Consider the following 22,044-nt stretch of genomic DNA (forward strand, 5'->3'; position numbering starts at 1 on the left):
ATTTATGTTGTTACTTTTATTTTACTTTTATTCGATATATTCATCTATATGTTCATTATTCATTTATAGATCCATTTTACTTATTTTCTTCTACTGTTTAATCGTATGTTGTGTGCTGTATTCACAATTTGGAAATAAAGATTTGTCTCCATTCAAGGTCTTAACGTCACGGGACAATGTTGTGGAAGTCATTTTCAATGGTCTTTTACTTGGTATAATAACACTTGTTGAACTTGTGATGGTCAGATGAAGTCAGCTTGAGTGTATGTAAGATAATTTAATAAACTCATTTTACCATCATTTCATCTCCTGTCTTCTGCTATATTCCCCTGCTGACTCGGTCTAACTCTTGGGCTGGTAGAAGAGTGACACAACAAGCTGTTGATGTTGACTGGTTTTGCATATCAGATTGAACTCTGATATTTGATATATTTACGATCTTCTAAAGGACAGAGAGATGTAGTGGAAGACTGGATCTAACAACACAGCACAATCACAACAAATGCAACTCTCAAGAAATCCTCCAAGCCCACAATGAACTAAAACACACAAAATAATATTCAGTTGAACATTAGATAACAGTCGAAGAGCTTTATTGTGAGATTCTGAAAAGCCAATGCACAAAGATTACACAGTTACACTTCAGGCTGCACACTGGGGGCTTTCTATGGACTTTATTTTGATAAGGCACACTTTACATTACAAACAAGTATAATATAATGTGACAGACAGACACACAGGTCACTCGCTCCGCATCACACAGAAAAGATCAGTTCATTTAAACCAGGGATCTCCAACCTTATCATGAGAGAATAGAATAAATGACCTGGAGGGCACTGATGACTCCCGTGTTTGATTCACCAGTCGATCTGACTGAATCTTTAATAGAAACATGTGTCAGCGTGCTGTCAGTGATAATAATGCAACAGAATGCGGTGTCCAACTTTGCATTTGTGTTAAACGGCCATACAGAACATTTCACGTCCCATGGTAATTTTCTACAGTAAAACTGCACGGTTATGCATTAGTCTGAGGTTTGAACAGGCAATTTCAACAGTTGGGCAAAAGCAGATGTCCACTTGAAAATACTGTGAAAATATGTCATAATATTACTGTTAGTCAATTAGGTCCGAGTGCCGGAGCAAAAATGTAGTTACCGTTTACAAACAAACGCATCATTGAAAAAAGTGGGCAGTGGGCGCTTTGTTCAAATTGGGCTGAAAATGCCCCAACACTGCTTTTTAAAACACCCCATTTCAAAAAGAATTTAGGAGATTTGGGCTTTTTTAGATTTCCATCAGGATCGGTGGATCAGAACAAACTCGGGATTTGATAAATTACAATATTTCAAAGATAACCGTCATTGTGATCGCGTCTGCTCTATTAAGACTCATTTCCCCCCACAGCTGCAGTTGCTAGATTTAAATTTTCACAAAGGAATCATCTCGACACAGCGCCAATGAATATTAATTTATACTGCAAGTGGACCAATAATTTAAGCAGTAGACAAATATTGCTTGTGTGATGGTAGTTTTCATTTTTATATGCCACATTTCTCTGCCAGAAGTGTCTTAAACATGTGAGGATGTGTATATTTCAGAGACAGTACACGTCAACCTGTTACATGTCCAGCAAAATCTTGTTCCTACGCAAGTTAAAACGAGTTGTCAATAGTTCAGAAAGAATCGACATATATTTATTCACTATATATCATAGATATTCCTTGATAATAACGTTTATTAAAATTAAGAAACATTATTAGATTATACAGTGCTTAAAAGACTAATAAAAGCAAAGTTTTAAAGCTGCTGCATTGAAGAATCTAGAAGTGCAGTCGCCTGCTGTGTGATGTCACGGTAATCTTATGTATACACGGGTAAACACACGCCGTCTCTCTCGCTCTCATTCACTCACAGATCTTTCAGAGTAGTAACGCTTCACTCTAGCTTATGTGAGAATATAGATCAGAAGCACTCGACATTTGGGAAAATGTTAATATTTATTGAATATTGTTATATGAAATGTTTAACCCTTATGTCATGTTCTGGTCATTTTGACCCTGATTTATTTTTATTTATTTTTTTACCTTATCCAATTGGAATAAAATTCCTTGACTTTGTTCACATATGGTATCTGAAAACACACACACACAAAATATTTGTAATGGTAATTTTCTATACCTTTTCTTGGTTTTATTTCACTTTGTTACACTTGTCTTCCTGGTCACTAGAAATGAATGGATTAGACTACATAATACAGAAATATTAAGTGTTCAGGAGCATCCCAATCCTTTAGATGAGCACATATGTGGATGTGTATTTGCGCACACACACACACACACACACAATGTGTGTTGAGGGCCCTTTTGTGCATTGTATTTCCATGAACACTCTGAGGAATATTTCAAAATCTCCTCATCATATTATGTTGTATTTGGGCTCGTTTGAATCGGGATAGTCTGCTGTAAGTTATGTCATTTTCTACGTTATATGTGTGTTTCAGGAATTCATAAGGAAAAACTTGACAAAAAGACACTCCTGTTTATTATATTTATGTGTGTCTGTGGGAATTTTATACACTAAAACACAAGGGTTAAATAAATCCTTTTTTATATAATTTCATGGAAGAATGGGCAAACAATGGCTACCAGGTGCCCAAGTGTTGGAGACCACTGATTTAAACTAAAATAATCTTCAGAAACTTTGTGTACATCAAAGATTTACAGCAGTACCTGCAAATCCATCATACACCAAATCTTCACCAGATGCTAACCTGATGACAGAGGAATATACAAAGTCTTTCCCTTTAAAATCTGTTTTGTAACTATACATTTAAACAACCAGCATTAACATATAAAGGTGCAAATCAAGTATATTACATTATCATATTTAACTGTGAATGCATAAACACACCCTTAAGAGAAAAAGACAATCATTATAAAAAAAATGTCAAATGATTTTTTTCTTTGATAGGAAATCTCAAATACTGAAACTGAAATTTTAGATGCCTTAATATGAATAATTTCATAAAGATTTTAAATAAGTTTTACTTCAGGACAGAGAAAGCTTGTATCTGTAAACATTATATATGTTCCAGTGTGTTCTTTAGGGATACAGTTAGCGCACTTGTACGTATTCGGCAGAAAAACCCCCTCTTGTTTAAAAGCTGAGAAAAGGTGTACATCTTGAATGAAATCTGTTGTTTTTGTTCACTGATTCAGGTCAGAAGCCAGTGTTTCGACTATTCCAGTGATAAATTGCTTAGAAATGTGCAATCCTAAAAATGAAATACAACAGAACTGACCAACTGATAATACAAATTCTGTCAGTATACTTCCGCTGCATGAATTCTACAGTTGACATCTTACAAGTAAATTAAAATAAGGGTTATACCGCTGTATATATTGATAACATTTTTTTGCAGAGAATGACAGGAAGGTGGGGCTGGAACTGTGTCTGCCACACCTCCATTCAGACGCCATGCCCACCTGAGATTTCACTGAGAGTTGGCGCTGTGGGCGGACTGCAGCACATCATCTTTTGGAGTCATCCTTCAAACAGCATTAAAACAAGAGTAAACAAAACATCTGTTGAGATTTTCAGCCATTTACACACATTTCACATGATTGCACTGCTCTCATCTCTTGAGGCTTTTTGAAAATAATAAACATAATGAAAGAACAATCATATGTCAATTAAAGGAATGTTCTCAATCAATACAAGTTAAGCTCTATGAACTTGATCTGTAGCATGCTGTCAATTACCACAGATAATAATGTTAACTCATCCCTCAGTTTGTAAAACAAACAAAAATTCAATTTACTGTAATGCACTTTTAATGGAAGTCTATGTGGCGAGACATTCTGGAGGGTTTGAAAGCAGAAATGTATTTTTGTTACAGTGCTAGTATTATTTCTTCAGTTAAAATGTGTGCTATTTCATGTGTAAAGTGTCTAAATCATTCTTTTGAGATGGGACAATTTTTCTTGGTGGATGAACTTCTGATTATGCGTTACTGATGTCATTCCTGTGGGTGGAGTTTGCTCTGTGCTATACGAATAGTAACATCACGTCCCTTTCTTGCACATATCATTGCACAACTTTAATGTGTTTTAAGTGTGTATTTTAAAATGTATTCCAGGGCACGCTGTCGATGGAGCTTAACTTTAAAGTGGAACATCAATGTTAAATACAATATAATAGTTTATGTGCACCTGTTAACTTTCAGTTAGTGATCCTCAGTGTTGGGGAGTAACAGATTACATGTAACGGGATTACATATTTAAAATACAAAATATTAGTAACTGTATTCAACAACAGTTACAATTTAAATCATTGGTAATTAGAATACAGTTACATTCAAAAAGTATTTAGATCACTGAAGAGATTATTTTGCATTTTATTGTCATTTGTTTCATTTAATATTTAGTCCTTTCAGATGGAAAACATTTCTACATATAAATGATGTGATCTAAAGTGCATTTGAACAGCGGTGAAACACTTTCTTATGATGTGTTACATTCATACGAGCAGACAGAGAAGTACGTTTGAAGTAAGTCTGGAGCAGAAGAAATACAAATAAATCTTGTGTAAATTGTCATCTTTACACTAAGATAAAATGCTATTTCTAGCCATTTTACATGCACATGTTACCAGACACGATCGTATTTTATTATCAAGAAAATTCACGTTAGATCATAATTTATTTTTTTCTAGTAAGATCTTTGATATTAGGGCAAAAATCATATTCTTGATAATAATTTTTGAATTGTTTTCCTGTAAAAATATCTAAAAATCCTTAAACAAGATCAGTTTGATTAATCTTGTTTTAGAAACAACACAGCAGAAGATATTTGGGTTTTTCAGAGAATGTATTTTTAACATGTGTATTTTGTCTTACTGTACTGGCAGAGTTTTTATAGTCAAAACAAGTGAAAAAATCTACCAGTGCTGAAGAAGTAATCCAAAGTATTTAGATTACATTACTGACCTTGAGTAATCTACCGGAATATGTTACAAATTACATTTTACAGCATGTAATCTGTAATCTGTAGTGGAATACATGTCAAAAGTAATCCTCCCAACCCTAGCTCAATGTTTCTCAATCCTGGCCTCTAAACAACATGGAGCCTCGACTGACCAGCCAATGAGTTGAATTCAATGTTTTTGATTAGGAAGACATCAAGAACGTACTCCAGGACCAGGATTGGAAAACACTGCTGTAGCTCAACTGGTACATCTTGGGAACACACATATTGATCAAATGTACACCATCAAGTCACTTTGGAAAAAAGCATCATTAACACATTGGATGACCATTGTGTGCTGCAGCATCAAGGTAACAGTGAATAATTAAATTCATTTTTCATAAACACACCTGCGGAGGCTTTCGGCGTGGCTGCTAATACGACTGGAACTATCCACTTTACTGCGTCTCTCTGCCGGTGGCGGCGAGTCTCTCTGTGTCTCGGAAAAGCAGTGCGGATCAGAAACAGACTGGCTTGGAATGTTGTGGTTGCTGATTGCCGTGGAGACAGGTGTGTTGTCATGGTTACTAGTGACAGGGGTTTGAATGCCTGTGCTGGTGCCCATGGACTTTGAAATGACCTTGAGTTTATGAGAGGAGGGTTTGTAATGCTTCGACTTGTGCTGCACACGACTGTTGTGTTTGAGGAAGAACTCGCAGGATTCCTGCAGAACTCGTCGGCTCTCGCTGATGGGACTGAGGAACACAAAAACACACTTCACACAAATTCATAGTGTTCTCATACATATCTAAACATACAGATCTTTTAAATGTTCTTCCTCACTTATATTTGTATTTTTAAAATGTACTTGATTTGTTTATTATAGTTAATAGTATTAGATGTCATGATAAAGAAAACACCAGGAAGTTTGTAGTTGAACTCCAGGGTCACATATTTTTAAAATACAGAAATACAGAAACAATCATACAAGTGTTTCATGACCCTTCACTCAGATCAGGGCAAGGAAACGGATATGACAGCTTGTTTCTTTCTAATGCAAATATCATACTCTCTTTCTATGACAGGTGTCCAAAGCAATAATCAATTTTGCACCAATTCTACACTGCATTATAATAGAAGATTTTTATATAATATAATTATATATAACAAAAATCTGAAATTATATATTAAGTAGTCTCACTCTTTTTTGCGAGTTCTGTTGAAGAAGGAGGCCCATTCAGAGCACGTTTTCTTGCTGCTGACCCAAAACACAGCAGATATTCCCACAACCAGCGTCATCAGATATTTCATCAGAAACAGAGCAAGCTCAGGCCGGTCCGCATCAACACTCTACAAAAACAAAAACAATACGTAACATCAGCAAATGACTGGATGGTCACCAGCGAGATGCAGCACTGTGTTTGAAGTCTTACGCTGTAGTAGCAGGGGATGCTGTATTCCTGACAATGCTCGTTGATCCACGTGTTCTCCCAGGCGCTGCGGCGGAATTGTTCGTACAGGTAGCATCCAAGCAGCGCCAGCAGAGGTATCACGTAGAGGCCACTGAAGACTCCGATGCGGATCATGAACTTCTTTAGCTTCTCCTGGTTCCGTTCATCATGTTGTATCACCTGCCGTACACGATTCAGAGACACGATTCCGGCGAGCAGCAGAGAGAGGCCGGCCAACACACCTGCCGCCAGCGGAGCCACAACAAACCAACGCAACGCCGTGAGGTCGTACAAGCCAATGAAACAAACGCCACTGATGCTGTCTCCTTCCACCTTATTCAGCACCAACAGCACGATGGTGAGGGCGCCCGGGAGACCCCAGGCAACTGCGTGAAACCAGACGGCCTTCTTCTCTATCGCTTCACAGCTCCATTTGAGTCCTGCAGCCAGAAACCATGTGATGGTCAAAATGACCCACCAAACCATTCCAGCAGTGGAGAAGAAATACAGCAACATGAAGAGCAGTGAGCAGCTGCGGCTCTGCGCGCCCAACACGATTGTCGACACGCGGCCCGGCAGACTCGGCTTGTTGCAAGCGGCCTCGTTACCCAACAGAAAACCAACAAAATAGATGAGAGAGACAAAACTGTAGCAGACGGCATAGAAGATGATCGGCCTCTCAGGGTAGCGAAATCGTTTCACGTCGATAAGGAAGGTTAGAAATGTGAAGAGAGTCGCACACAAGCACACGATGGAGCTCACGCCGATGAAAGTCTTAGCCAAGCGAACTTCCTGCGGTTTGAGGTACATGTTGTCACACGGTGGTGCACAGTCTTGAGCCCCGAGAAAAGTGCCACCCTGACCGGGGCGAGTCTTCAGCTGAAGGGGGCACCAGAAGCCTAGGTCCCGATTGGCTGACAGAGAGCCTCTGGCTGTGGTCGTATCTTCCATGGATGAAACAGCAGAACCATCAGAAGAAAGATGACATGATTCCAACCTGTAACACCAGAGACAAAACACAAATTACAATAATTTTCAGCCAAAACAAACAGTTTCTCATTGAGCTCAACTTTAAATACATTCCAAAAAAGTTGGAACAGTCGAGTGTTTACCACTGTGAAACATCACCATTTCTTCTAATAACACTTACCAATTTGTTAAGTTTAAAAAGTGGAATTTTCCCCCATTCATCCATTATGCAGGTCTTCAGCTGCACAATTGTACAGGGTCTTTGTTGCAGTGTGGTGTGCTTCATAATGCACCACACATTCTAAATTGGAGATGGTCAGGACTGCAGGCATGCCAATCTAGCACCCAGACTCACTGCTTATTCGGCCAGTATGTGGTTTGAAGTTGTCCTGCTGAAAATGCTGGGACGTCCCTGGAAAAGACGGTGCTGGATGGCAGTATATGCTGCTCCAAAATTTGTACATATCCGTCAGCATTAATGGTGCCCTCACAGATGTGCGAGTTACCCATGCCATGGGCACTGACACACCCTGGCCCATACAGACACTGGCTTTTGGACCTGATGCTGATAACAGCTTGGATGGCCCTTTTCCTCTTTGGCTCGGAGAACACCATGGCTGTGCTTTACAAAAACTATTTGAAATGTGGACTCTTCAGACCAAAAAACCCAGTTCCACTGTTCTACTTTCCATCTAAGATGAGACCGAGCCCAGAGAAGTCAGCAGCGCTTCTGGACAGTGTTGATGTATGGCTTCTCCTTTACATAGTAAAGTCTTAACTTGCATCTGTGGATGCAGCGGCGAGCGGTGTTGACTAACAAGTTGCTCTTGAAGGACTAGGCTGTTTTTGGAGGCTCCTTATATACTATGACACGATTGCCTGACCCGTTTAACATCTCCTGTTTCACATTGTCTTGTTATTTTAATTCGTCAAATTGTTATTAGTCTTAAATTACCCGTCTCAACTTTTTTGGAGCATGTTGCAATCATCTGACTTGAAATTATTGTACGTTTTCAAAAAAACTATGAAATTCACAAGTTAAAACATCATATAATGTGTAGTTGTAGTGTTTTCAATATAGCAAAGGGTGAATATAATTTACAAATCACTCCTTTTTGCTTTTATTAGCCTTTTTCATACTCTTCCAACGTTTTTGGAATTGGGGTTATAACATGTTACTATACAATTTATTCCTGTAAATTTAAGGGAGCCTGTCTACAATGGACGTGTTGTAGGGAACATTATAAATGGTGTGGACCAATCAGCTGTGAGCTTGAGTAGACTTCAACAATGGTTAAATGGGTGAACAACCAATCAAATCAAAATCAAATCCCTTTATTGTCACTCAACCATATACACAAGTGCAACAGTGGGTGAAAGTCTTGGGTGCAGTTCCAAGCAACATAGCAGTATGACAATTACAATAAACATCTGATTTACACAACACAGTTTACACATCTGTTACACAACACAATATACACCTAATAATATACAATATACACAAAATAAGAAGACTGTATACAAAAAAAAATATACACTGTACCCCCTCCCCACATGTAATCAGTGGAAATAAATATGAAGTGTTGTATTGACATTCAGGCTGTCGGTTGATAGTCAGTTGCCAGTGTGTTATTAAGAGAAGTATAAAATGTGAGTCCAGTCTGAGGCTAATAAAGTGCAGTGCTGATGTATTTTGATCGTGGGAGATCAAGAGTTCAGAAGTCTGAGTGCTTGGGGGAAGAAGCTATCATGAAGTCGGCTGGTGCGGGTCCTGATGCTGCAATACCGCCTGCCTGATGGTAGCAGTGAGAGCAGCCCATGACTCGGGTGGCTGGAGTCTCTGATGATCCTCTGAGCTTTTTTCACACACCGCCTGGTATATATGTCCTGGAGGGAGGGAAGCTCACCACCGATGATGTGTCTGGCAGTTCGCACCACCCTTTGCAGTGCCTTGCGGTTGTGGGCGGTGCTATTGCCGTACCAGGCGGAGATGCAGCCAGTCAGGATGCTCTCTACAGTGCTGGTGTAGAACTGTGTGAGGATGTGGTGTTTTATTCCAAACTTCCTCAGCCGTCTCAGGAAGAAGAGGCGCTGATGAGCCTTCTTCACAACGACTTCAGTGTGGATGGACCATGTGAGTTCCTCAGTGATGTGGACACCGACGAACTTGAAGCTGCTGACACTCTCCACTGGTGCTCCATTGATGGTGATGGGACTGTGTTCTCTGTCTTTTCTCCTGAAGTCCACCACAAGCTCCTTTGTCTTACTGACGTTGAGGGAGAGGTTGTGCTCCTGACACCAGTGTGTCAGAGTGTGTACCTCCTCTCTGTAGGCTGTTTCATCATTGTCAGTGATCATACCTACCACCGTCGTATCATCAGCAAACTTAATGATGTCATTGGAGCTATGTGTTGCCACACAGTCATGTGTGTACAGGGAAAGTATCCTTCTTGTTGCTAAAACTGTTTATGCATGTGGTTAGAAACAAAAGATGATTTAAATTAGTAGATCAGAAATAACACAAGCTGGCTTTAATATAAAATGCAGAAGTTATTAAAAAAATGTACAAATAAAAATCATGGAAGAAAGACTCATGTATTGATATTGGTATGATGTTTAGTAAGTGAACTCATTTTATTTTTAGGTTTTAAAGTTAACCATATTTGCAACAGACGCTTCCAGTGTCGACAGCATCATAGTTTATAATGGGAGCTATTAAATTTGACGGGATGCACCACTCAGATGTTGCACTAGAAAAAAATCATAATTCGTCACTTTTTGTAGTTAACCGATATATCGCCGCAGCCGATAAATCGGCTGATGTTTGGTATTTTTAAATTATTGGCAATTAAATTATATGTGTCCAGAACAGTATGCAATGGGTTTAAATGAATTTAAAGTATGTGTTGCATATAGCGAATCCAAAATAGCAAGTCCTCGCATGAGGCCGCACAGTCACATGAGGTTATATATCTCTGGGTGTAAATAAGTTGGCTCTGAAAAACTGCTTTTGTTTTGTTCCCAATCATGTCACCTGTATCTGAGAAAAAATTTGTGTTGATACGACAAAGAAATCAAAAGTTATAACATTACAAAGATAATTTATCATAATGTCCAAAAACTTCTCCAAACAAATAAAACATAATAATTGTACATAAGAACTAATTACACATGCAAACACAACAATGACTAAAGGTTTGCATAGCATGCAGACATGATTTTAGTAATGAGATTTCACTGAATGAGTTTCATTCTGTGTCATTTGAGTCATCATTGAGTCTGTGTCATGTATTTGGCGCCATCTCCTGGTGGTCATATGTAACATTGTGCTTCATGTGGATTATCTAATGATTTATACATCTGATTACCTTGTGTGTGGGCTCGTTTGAAAGATAATCACCTCCTCTAAGTAATGGTATGTTATATTTTATGTTCAGTTTATTTTTCATGAAGTTATAAGAAACGCGGCATATAAGCAACACCAACATAATTGTCAAAGACATATACTTAGCAATTATTCGCTATATTTTTGTCTGCGAGTAAAGCAAATAGGCTGGTTGTATTTTACTCTTTGAGAGCTTTCTAACAACATATGACACATGGCTATTTGATCAGTTTGATGTTTTTACTGATTACAATAATATGTACAGCGCAAATATTTTTATAAATTATCAAAACGGAACATTTCTGATTTGTCTGCAAATTTCAAAGCACTTGTTCAGTTTTAGTCATAATGTCTACATGCATTATAAAGTAGAGCTTCTAAACTTTCAAACGATACCTATTTTGTGTTGGTCAAGACTGTAGTTATGTGTTGACGATTATTATTTTTATATAATAATATAAAAATATCACCGGGCCCATCCGAGCTTAAAGGGTTAAGCTATTATTATCATTGTATTAGGTCTTGAAAATGTGATTGCTAATGCACACATACCATCTGTTGTTATTCCTTTCTTCCTTTTATGTTTCAACAATTTATGTATATGGGATGAATAGGAGAAGCTGCTATCAACTATCGAAAATACACAAAAATCTTATTTTATTACAGATTTCTTCACATATTAACAAAGTAAAAGTTTTGTAAACAGTTGAGTAAATATTAATTTATGCTTAATAAAAGTTCTTTAATTTTTAGCAATGTCATTTAATATGTGTTATCAGCATTATATCGGCCATCCTGCTCTCTAGATATAGGCGTTGGCCTTAAAAAAAAAAAAAAGAAAAAAACGTGTCAATTACTAGTCACTCTGACCGACTGAGCTGTAAAATTTCCATCATGGTCTATTTTTATCCGTCATACTTGTTTTAATATCATAAGTACTAGGGTTATATTCAAGAGCACAGCATCCTTTATAATGGTATTCAGGCTAAATGACAGTAGATACAGTGCATCCGGAAAGTATTCACAGCGCTTCACTTTTTCCACATTTTGTTATGTTACAGCCTTATTCCAAAATGGATTAAATTCATTATTTTCCTCAAAATTCTACAAACAATACCCCATAATGACAACGTGAAAGAAGTTTGTCTGAAATCTTTGCAAATTTATTAAAAACAAAAAACGAAAAAAAATAAAAAAAATCACATGTACATAAGTATTCACAGCCTTTGCTCAATACTTTGTTGAAGCACCTTTGGCACCAATTACAGCCTCAAGTCTTTTTGAGTATGATGCTACAAGCTTGACACACCTATTTTTGGGCAGTTTCTCCCATTCTTCTTTGCAGGACCTCTCAAGCTCCATCAGCTTGGATGGGGAGTGTTGGTGCACAGCCATTTTCAGATCTCTCCAGAGATGTTCAATTGGGTTCAAGTCTGGGCTCTGGCTGGGCCACTCAAGGACATTCACAGAGTTGTCCCGTAGCCACTCCTTTGTTATCTTGGCTGTGTGCTTAGGGTCGTTGTCCTGTTGGAAGATGAACCTTCGCCCCAGTCTGAGGTCCAGAGCGCTCTGGAGCAGGTTTTCATCAAGGATGTCTCTGTACATTGCTGCATTCATCTTTCCCTCGATCCTGACTAGTCTCCCAGTTCCTGCCACTGAAAAACATCCCCACAGCATGATGCTGCCACCACCATGCTTTACTGTAGGGATGGTATTGGCCAGTCAGGCCAAAGAATTCAATCTTTGTTTCTCATGGTCTGAGAGTCCTTCAGGTGCCTTTTGGCAAACTCCAGGCGGGCTGTCATGTGCCTTTTACTGAGGAGTGGCTTCCGTCTGGCCACTCTACCATACAGGCCTGATTGGTGGAGTGCTGCAGAGATGCTTGTTCTTCTGGAAGGTTCTCCTCTCTCCACAGAGAAATGCTGGAGCTCTGTCAGAGTGACCATCGGGTTCTTGGTCACCTCCCTGACTAAGGCCCTTCTCCCCCGATCACTCAGTTTGGCCGGGCGGCCAGCTCTAGGAAGAGTCCTGGTGGTTCCAAACTTCTTCCATTTATGGATGATGGAGGCCACTGTGCTCATTGGGACCTTCAATGCTGCAGAAATGTTTCTGTACCCTTCCCCAGATCTGTGCCTCGATTCAATCCTGTATATATTAAGATTTTTGACTCCCCAATCAAGTGTTGTGAAACCAAGGAGTTCTACGGTGAAAGTTTTACCTGTCTATCAACTGCTGCACTAAAATGAGATTTTGCCGGTTACGAGTGGCTTTAAAATGGAAATAACCTCCAATTGGAAAAATTGAAAAAGCACACACACTAGCGGCCAAATGTTTGGAATAACGTAAAGATTTTGCTGTTTCGGAAGGAAATTGGTACTTTAAGTCACCAAAGTGGCATTCAACTGATCTCAAAGTATAGTCAGGACATTACTGATGTAAAAAACAGCACCATCACTATTTGAAAAAAATCATTTTTGATCAAATCTAGACAGCAGCCATCACTCCAACACCTTATCCTTGATTAATCATGCTAAATTGATCATTTGGTACTAGAAAATCACTTGCCATTAAATCAAACACAGCTGAAAGATATTTGGTTCATTAAATGAAGATTAACATTGTCTTTGTGTTTGTTTTTGAGTTGCCACAGTATGCAATAAACTGGCATGTCTTAAGGTCAATATTAGGTCAAAAATGGCAAAAAAGAAACTGCTTTCTCTAGAAACTCATCAGTCAATCATTGTTTTGAGGAATGAAGGCAATACAATGCTTGAAATTACCAAAAAACTGAAGATTTCATACAAAGGTGTACACTACAGTCTTCAAAGACAAAGGACAACTGGCTCTAACAAGGACAGAAAGAGATGTGGAAGACCAGATGTACAACTAAACAAGAGGATAAGTACATCAGAGTCTCTAGTTTGAGAAATAGACGCCTCACATGTCCTCAGCTGACAGCTTCATTGAATTCTACCCGCTCAACACCAGTTTCATGTACAACAGTAAAGAGAAGACTCAGGGGTGCAGGCCTTATGGGAAGAATTGCAAAGAAAAAGACACTTTTGAAACAGAAAAACAAACAGAAAATGTTCGAGTGGGCAAAGAAACACAGACACTGGACAACAGATAATTCAACAGTTCAGTCTTGAGGAAGTTCCAGAACAGCTAAACTCTCTTAAGGCCAATTCACACAGCCACTACAAACGGCAACAGACACATTTGTTGGGTTTTGTCGGATCAGTGTGTTCACCCTGTTGCCGTTTGTTGGTGTTGGTTTTCACAGATTCAGCATAATCAGCATTTGTCGGGTCTTTGAATGTTTGAGGCGTCTGCTCAAATTTTCCAACAAACTCCAACAGACTCTGATGTAATCTGACTTCAGCACGAACCGTTGCCATGACAATGAGATAAGTGTCCGTCAGCTCAATGAAAATGAACGTGCACGGCCTCACTTGCATTGATAGCGCAGGAGAAATTAATAACATTTTTTGTAGTAATCTTGTTCCTTTCTAAATATAAGAGAACAAAATGATATGTGTTCAGCAGTTTTTGTGGATGACACGTAAAAGCAAATACGTACAAATAGGCAAGACACGGACAGAGATTAATTTGGCTGAAGAGCTGTTTACACTCGCATGAAAAACACAGATCCTTTATTTCTCAAATGCCATCAAATCACACAGAAATTGCAAACTGAACTAAATGCAGATCTGCAATAATATTAACTTATATCTGCAATAAAATAAAATATTAGCTTTCCCCACATTTTGTGGACAAACCTAATGTGTAAAATGTGTCTTTTGTTTGTTTGTTTCACTGGATTGCTGTCTCTCTGTATGAATAAGTTCCCAGAAAACACAAAACGTTTTTAAAACGTAGTTGTGTTTAATAGGTTATAGCCTAATGTCTCTACTAGCCAAATATGTTTCATTAATTGCACCTAATATTTAGATATTAAATCGTGCATGTTTGGTTTAGTTCGCAACCTCTTCCTTGTCAGTCTTCTTCAAAGATGAACAACGACACACAAAGACACAAGTTTGTTGATGTTTGCTGGATCAGTGTGAGCACGATGTTTCTCAACCTCTAAATACAACAGCCAACTTTAGAATGTTGGAAGTGTTGGTCTCTGTTGGCATTTGTTGGGGCAGTGTGAATTGGCCTTTACAGCACTTAAAAAAAAAATGTATCCACTTTTTGCCCCAATTTTGGAATGCCCATTTCCCACTATTAGTAGGTCCTCGTGGTGGTGCGGTTACTCACCTCAATCCGGGTGGCGGAGGACAAGTCTCAGTTGCCTCCGCTTCTGAGACCGTTAATCCGTGCATCTTATCACGTGACTCGTTGTGCATGACACCGCGGAGACTCACAGCATGTGGAGACTCATGCTACTCTCCACGATCCACACACAACTCACCACACGCCCCATTGAGAGTGAGAACCACTAATCACGACCACGAGGAGGTTACCCCATGTGACTCTACCCTCCCTAGCAACCGGGCCAATTTGGCTGCTTAGGAGACCTGGCTGGAGTCACTCAGCACACCCTGGATTCAAACTCACGACTCCAGGGGTGATAGTCAGCGTCAATACTCACTGAGATACCCAGACCCCCATCTTTACAGCTCTTTTAATATAAAATGTTCCTGGGTTTTGGCAGCTTGGGTTGTGCAGGATGTTTTCACTTTGTGGCCTTCATCAGTTTTCAAATGTGTTTTTTCAGTAGAAACAGGTTCTGTCACCATGCCGTAAAGTGACAGAAAGTGAGTTTGTTTGTACCATAGCAAATAGACCCAACTAATCAATAATAAAATTTGCTGTTGACCATTTTCATTATTGATTAGTTGCCCAATTCACCATAAAAACATTTTCATAACACCTGTGTTCGACTGACCTGTCACACTGCAGCTCCAGCGGCCAGCTGATTCCAAACGTGAGCATGTCCCTGCTGCAGTCAGACACGACACGCTCGCACAGCTCTCTGCACGGACGCAGGACATGCGTGTGTTCGGTGCACTCAGGAACAAATGCTTGGCACAGGAAGAGATGTACGTCAGGTGAACAGCGGAGGTTTGCCAATGGCATGAAGTGCTACACAGACAAAAAAGAAAACAAGAGAGAATAAATTCAACTCCATTCCACACTGGATACATCTGACAGGATTTTGCACATATCTGATAGTGATGGTTTTACTGTGCACGTGTCATGAGCTCAACTATAATAAAATGCTAAAGATTTATTCATATTTCTTTACCATAAATATTAAAAAATGTGTATTTATGAATATAAATTAATTTTTACCATTCATTATATCAAAAATGCCATTTCATCTGGAAAAGAAATCAGACCAAAAATCTTGACCGAAACTTTAACATCCAATAAAAGAATATCTGACATGGACAAAAATCAGCGTGTATAGAAATGATTCAGGTATGTAAAATGTAAATGATAATGGATAATTTACATTTAGTAAAACATGTTACTTTAATTCGTAAAGTACTATACAAAATGTAAAAATTTGTTGAAGATATTACTGAAGTGATGCCACCTGAACATTGTGTAATTACTTGTTTAATATCAAATGTTTTTACGGCTTATTTAAGTGCAATTGAATGTAAAATGTATTGACACTGAATGGACATTCAGTACCCCAACTAGCAACAAATGGCATCTCGTTTACACGGAGTGCGAAAAGTGATAAATGTTATTCACACAAAGTGTAAATAGAAGTAATGTGCTATTTGTACTAAAGGTAAATGATCTGGGCAATAGTGGGCAGAGTTGGTGAAAAACAGCCTTGACCGACAGGATTGTGTGTAAATAGACACTGCGTTTAAAAACTTTAGTTATTTATATACACACACCGAGAACTTTATTAGGAACACCTGTACACCTTCTTATTCATGCCATTATCTAATCAGCCAATCGTGTGGCAGCAGTGCAGTGCATAAAACCATGCAGATACGGGTCAGGAGCTTCAGTTAATGTTCACATCAACCATCAGAATGGGGGAAAAAATGTGATCTCAGTGATTTGGAGCGTGGCATGATTGTTGGAGCGTGGCATGATTGTTGGTGTCAGATGGGCGGGTTTGAGTATTTCTGGGATTTTCACACACAACAGTCTCTAGAATTTACTCAGAATGGTGCCAAAAACAAAAAACATCCAGTGAGCGTCAGTTCTGTGAAACACCTTGTTGATGAGAGAGGTCAACAGAGATTGACCAGACTGGTTTGAGCTGACAGAAAGTCTATGGTAACTCAGATAACCACTCTGTACAATACTGGAGAGAAGAATATCATCTCTGAATGCACAACATATCAAACCTTGAGGTGGATGGGCTACAACAGCAGAAGCCCACGTTGGGCACTTTATTAAGACCATAGTGTTCATAATAAACTGCTCAGTGATATAAACACACAGTATATATAACATATTAGCATTTTTATACATTGCTTGTATTAGATATCCTTTATAACATGGCTCTCTGTGATTGGTCAATGGCAGTATTCTGTTGTCAAGTATTTGTGTATAATGAAACTGTAGAATTAACTGTTGTCTCAGGCAAGATCTCTAATAGTTTCACATCTCTTGTGTCACTCCAAACTCTCTTCTCATCATAAAATAATTTACAAATCAATATTTCATGGCCATTTATTTATTTGGTAAGAAGCCATGTAATAAGTGAGATAATGTAGTCTATTAGATTAGATATTATCCCTTACATTTATGTCTTACCTGGTTAGAGAAGTCACATTTCTATTCATAATTGAAAACTTAAGTCTGCAAGTGGAAGTTTTCAACATAGTGTAAATGTAAATGAAATAAAATCTAATTTATTTAAAATAACCCAAAGGTTTAGAAATAATAGTATAAAATAACAAAACTGTAAAATACAACAGCAAAATTCAAAGTATTAATTTTAGTCTATCTAGAAAAAAAACATAGAAATCATGGAGTTTATCTATTTGTATGTAAAAACCCTGCAGATAGAAAAAACAACGTGCTGTGAAACCTGCAGACTTTGACCTCTGAGATATTGGTGTAGTATCCATTAAGGCTGCATGTCTGATTGAATTAAAACTGAAATCACAATATGGCCTTCCATGATTACTAAACATCAAAAGGCTGCGTTTTAAAATCTGACGTCTGCATTCAACACTTCAGTCAGCGATGCGTGAGCACGTGGCGCCCTTTAGCAGGTATACAGAGCAGCAAAATGAAATAATAAATGATTATCATTACAATACAGCTGGCAAGGTTTGTCAGAATGGTCACTTCCCAAATGTTGGCTATAGATGCAGTACACTTGAAACACATCATAGATCAAAGCAATAATTAGTGATCTATCTGTATCATCATGGTAAAACGAGGAGCGGTGGATGTTTGATTCACCCATTTATAGCCTATCCATTTGATTTGATACTGTATGAAGTATCAATCACTTTCACGTAACTAACGCTTTATTATGGATATTTAAAGAAAGGAGACCATTAACCAATATGCACAGAACGCTGAAGCCAGATATTGTCTGATAAACCTGCGGTCGGTGATGGTCGAGCTACAATCACACTGTACAATCATTCTGGAAATATACCGGTGTCTTTTACATCAGTCTCCATGTTGTCAACCTGTTCCCTTCATTTGGAGTGCCCACACATATCAGTTGATCAGATTGGAGGTGGCATCATGCCAAGTGCTATGAACATTTCTTTCTCTTCCTTTTTCAGCCTTTGGTGAATTGATAACTTATTTAACTATAGCGTTTGTTAACATTATTATGTGAAACCTCGATTTCACAAAATCATGTCAAAACATTCATTCGAATTAATCTATAAAATCGTAAAGGAAAAAATAAAATCACCCGGCCCTTCCATCAGGTTGAACAGTTACGGTTGCTTAATTGTACCATTCTGTACTGATCCGGTCTCACTGGCACGGTTACGGTTTCTTTCTGTGAATAGACTGAGCAAGTGACCAATCATGAGTCACCACGTCACTACAGATGTTCCACCAATACGGTTCTCTATCCTAAATACCTAAAGTAGCGGTACTTCGGTACCAAGTTGATACTAAATTAAAAAAGATGTAACGATACCAGTGTTTCTGCAGTACTGGAAGTACCGAACACCGACTCAATTCGGTCCCCGTACGATGTATGTCTGACAGACGGCTGCTTTCAAATGCGCACACGCTTATTTTAGCATGTGTTCTGTGACTCCTTTACACTGAAAAGAACAATTCATCAAATAAAGATAGTGATATGTTCTAGTGAGATTATTAAACCGCAAGTGGATGTGATTTAATAAAATAAATATACAGTCTGCGTGTACTGCACGCTGCATGTGTGAAGCCGCTCATATGCTGAAAACAACACACTTTATGAGCATCACGTGCTGTGATTGTAGATGATGACACAGCACTCATTTACTGCAGACTATATATTTATGTAATTAAATCGCAGCATTTTGCGCTTCAATAATCACATTGGGTCATATGACCAACGTCTTGTTACACGGAACAGAAATGCCTTCACAACAAAATAAACGTTTAATACAAAATAAAAGCTCAAAGTGTGAAGAATTCCTAATTCCTACTCTAACCCTCAGTGAATTCTATTTGAATCCTTTTATATCTGATATTTAAACCTTTCATTTCAGTAAAAACTGAGATGTTTTGGCAGTTTTCCTATACTGCAAACAGCATGAATCTGATTCACCACTGAAAGCAGGTTTTAGGAGAAGGGCGTGAAGATTATTAGCATGTAAGCTGCTCACTAGCTAATTTAGACTACATGATATAAAACAACAGAAGATTTAAGTAATCTTCAACAAGCGATTTGAATATAAAACAATTTGACCTACTTTTCAGAATTTCCCTCCACAGAAAGTGCTACTATACTGCAGTAGAGTGAAACACAATCAAAGGTGTGTGTGTGTGTGTGTGTGTGTGTGTGTGTGTGTGCTGACTGCAGCGGGGTTTTCTCCCCCTAATTTCCTTCCTCTCTGGTGTTTTAAATGAAAGGTTTGAACAATAGAGCTGAGAGTTTTTCTGCTGTGTTACATGAAGCCCATTATTTGATACGGCTACGAAAGAAATCATAAAGGCCCTCAGAGCTTCAGTGAAACTAATCCCTATGACACAACCGCAGGAATGTGCTCCATACCATATAAAGATACCGTGTTTACTGGGTAAAGACTGAAACGATGTGTTTATTGACTAGCAGAAGAGAAATCCCACAGAACTGACTCAGTTTAGATTAAATGATCTCTATAACAGAATCACTGTGTAGAAAAAAAAACACCTGTTTTTGATCCAATAATGCCACATTTCCTCTAAACATCTGTGTAATAACAACACTGTTCCTGAACGACACAAAGAGATGAATTCATGTGCTCGTATGAGATAATAAACTCATATATTGGGTGTTTTATCCAGAAGAAAATCTCATCATCAGATTATTATTAAACAAGGAAAATGTAGTTAATGTAATGTAAATGAGTCCAGACAGCATGTCAGTTTGTCAGATACTGTTATTGGTGTGAACACAATAAATGGATTCTTAAATCATCAAAAGCTATGCTGATAAAAGAAATCAGTCACATGAATTATAGAAACAAGAGTCTTCAGTTTCAAATGGGGGACGATGACCTTCATCAAACTTTACCTTCATCATCACGGCAGCGATGTCCTGGTCATAGTGGTCAAGCATGTTAGGGAAGAATGTGTTGTTGTAATGCATGTCATGACACCAGTGCACACGCATCGGCTCACATGTGAACAAACTGTGAGTCATACATGAATTCACCATGAACAAACTGATGCTGAAGGACAGAAGAATCATCACTGCAGATCAATGAATCAGGAGGATCTCCAGAACTGCACAAACTGAGCTGTAACACATGCAGGATTAATATAAACACAGATACTGTATGACTGTAATACAACAATTAAAACTTCAAATGAAACTTCTGTTAGTTAACAGGACAATAAAGCACTTCCGTTTGAGAATCCAGTTATAAACAGTTTGATTTTGACCCGTGATTAAAAAGATCGAGTTTGTTTTGAATGTTTTCAGCGTGTGTTTTAAACGCAATGTGTTGTATCTTTTCACAATGTTCGTATCGTTGTTTTATCTCTATAATAACAATTACAAACGGCCTTAAAGAAACACACTTCCTTTGAACAGAATCAAGAGTTTAATGAAAAATACACAAACATGTCTCACCTCCGCAGACTGACGACATCAAACTCTGTAGATTTACTGTTCTTTACCATTTCACTCCTACAGTACGTAAACAATCATCCTAGTGTGGATTTATTTGAAAACTCTTCAACTATTCCTAAATGATCCCGACGGTCCAAAGAAAAAACAGCCGCTTTCCAAGAGTTTGTGACTTCCGAAAAAAATCTCGAAATTCTGGTTTGCGCATGCGCAGAAAACATGGCCAGTTTCACCAGGAGCTGGAGCTGTTTGCGCGCGCACACACAAACACACTTGCACACACACACTCATACACCCACACTCATGCACACATACACACACATATAAACACACAAAAACATACACACACACACACACTCTCACACACACACTCACACACACTCTCATACACACACTCATACACACTATATACACACTCATACACACTCACACATACACACACACAAACAAACACACACTCATACACACATACACTCATACACACACACTATATACACACTTATACACACACACTCGTACACACTCACACATACACACACACAAACAAACACACACTCATACACACACACACTCATGCACAAACACACACACACACTCATACACACACACACACTCAAGGTATGACTGTCCTCTCCGTTAGGTCATCTACTTGTGGGTCTTCAGATGACTGAAGAGGCTGACCCACGATCCACATACTTTGGTGCAGTGTGGGCAGGGGAGAGTGGTAGTGGTTGGTGGTGGTTGAGCCTTTTTTTTCTTTCTCTTTGTGAAGCTGTCACTTTGTCACTGTGGCACGGCGGAGTTCTCTTTCATGACGTGCAGCTCCTTCCTGCACGGATTTCTTCCATGAGCACCTGTCCAGTGAAATGTGTTCCCAGTTGTTCGATGTGATGTGGAATTTCTTCAGAATGGTCTTGATATTGTCCTTGTAATGCTTCTTTTGCCCACCAGTGGCTCACTGACCTTCCTTCAGCTGGGAGTACAGGATCTGTTTGCGGAGACATGTGTTGGACATGTGGATGATATGGCCTGTCCATCGGACTTGGTA

At 38.6% G+C, this 22,044-nt stretch overlaps 1 protein-coding gene across 2 annotated transcripts; it reads right to left on the reverse strand.

Moving 5' to 3' along the window:
- Positions 1–576: 576 nt before the first annotated feature.
- On the reverse strand, positions 577–21,186 carry fzd6 (frizzled class receptor 6). 2 transcript variants are annotated; one of them, XM_051721307.1, is made up of 8 exons: positions 21,000–21,186; positions 20,439–20,664; positions 15,666–15,862; positions 6,400–7,414; positions 6,168–6,316; positions 5,377–5,721; positions 3,488–3,550; positions 577–3,276 (listed from the first exon to the last, which is right to left on the reverse strand). In XM_051721307.1, exons 2-7 carry the CDS (start codon positions 20,613–20,615, stop codon positions 3,496–3,498), a joined length of 1,938 nt encoding a protein of 645 aa, XP_051577267.1. In that variant the 5' UTR covers positions 20,616–20,664; positions 21,000–21,186; the 3' UTR covers positions 577–3,276; positions 3,488–3,495. The 2 variants fall into 2 exon arrangements, with proteins under 2 accessions (XP_051577267.1, XP_051577266.1); XM_051721306.1 differs by having other exon boundaries at positions 577–3,550.
- Between the last annotated feature and the right edge of the window lie 858 nt (positions 21,187–22,044).

Source organism: Myxocyprinus asiaticus, chromosome 16, assembly GCF_019703515.2.
Source record: "Myxocyprinus asiaticus isolate MX2 ecotype Aquarium Trade chromosome 16, UBuf_Myxa_2, whole genome shotgun sequence".
Taxonomy (NCBI): Eukaryota; Metazoa; Chordata; class Actinopteri; order Cypriniformes; family Catostomidae; genus Myxocyprinus; species Myxocyprinus asiaticus.

Bases quoted from the DNA above. Each gene is read 5' to 3' on its own strand.
- fzd6 (XM_051721307.1), bottom strand. From the start codon at position 20,615: ATGATTCTTCTGTCCTTCAGCATCAGTTTGTTCATGGTGAATTCATGT. The intron at 15,863-20,438 runs GTAAAGTTTGAT...TTGTCTGTGTAG, and splicing joins TCGCTGCCGTGATGATGAAG to CACTTCATGCCATTGGCAAA. The intron at 7,415-15,665 runs GTCAGTCGAACA...CTGGTGTTACAG, and splicing joins CTGGAGCTGCAGTGTGACAG to GTTGGAATCATGTCATCTTT.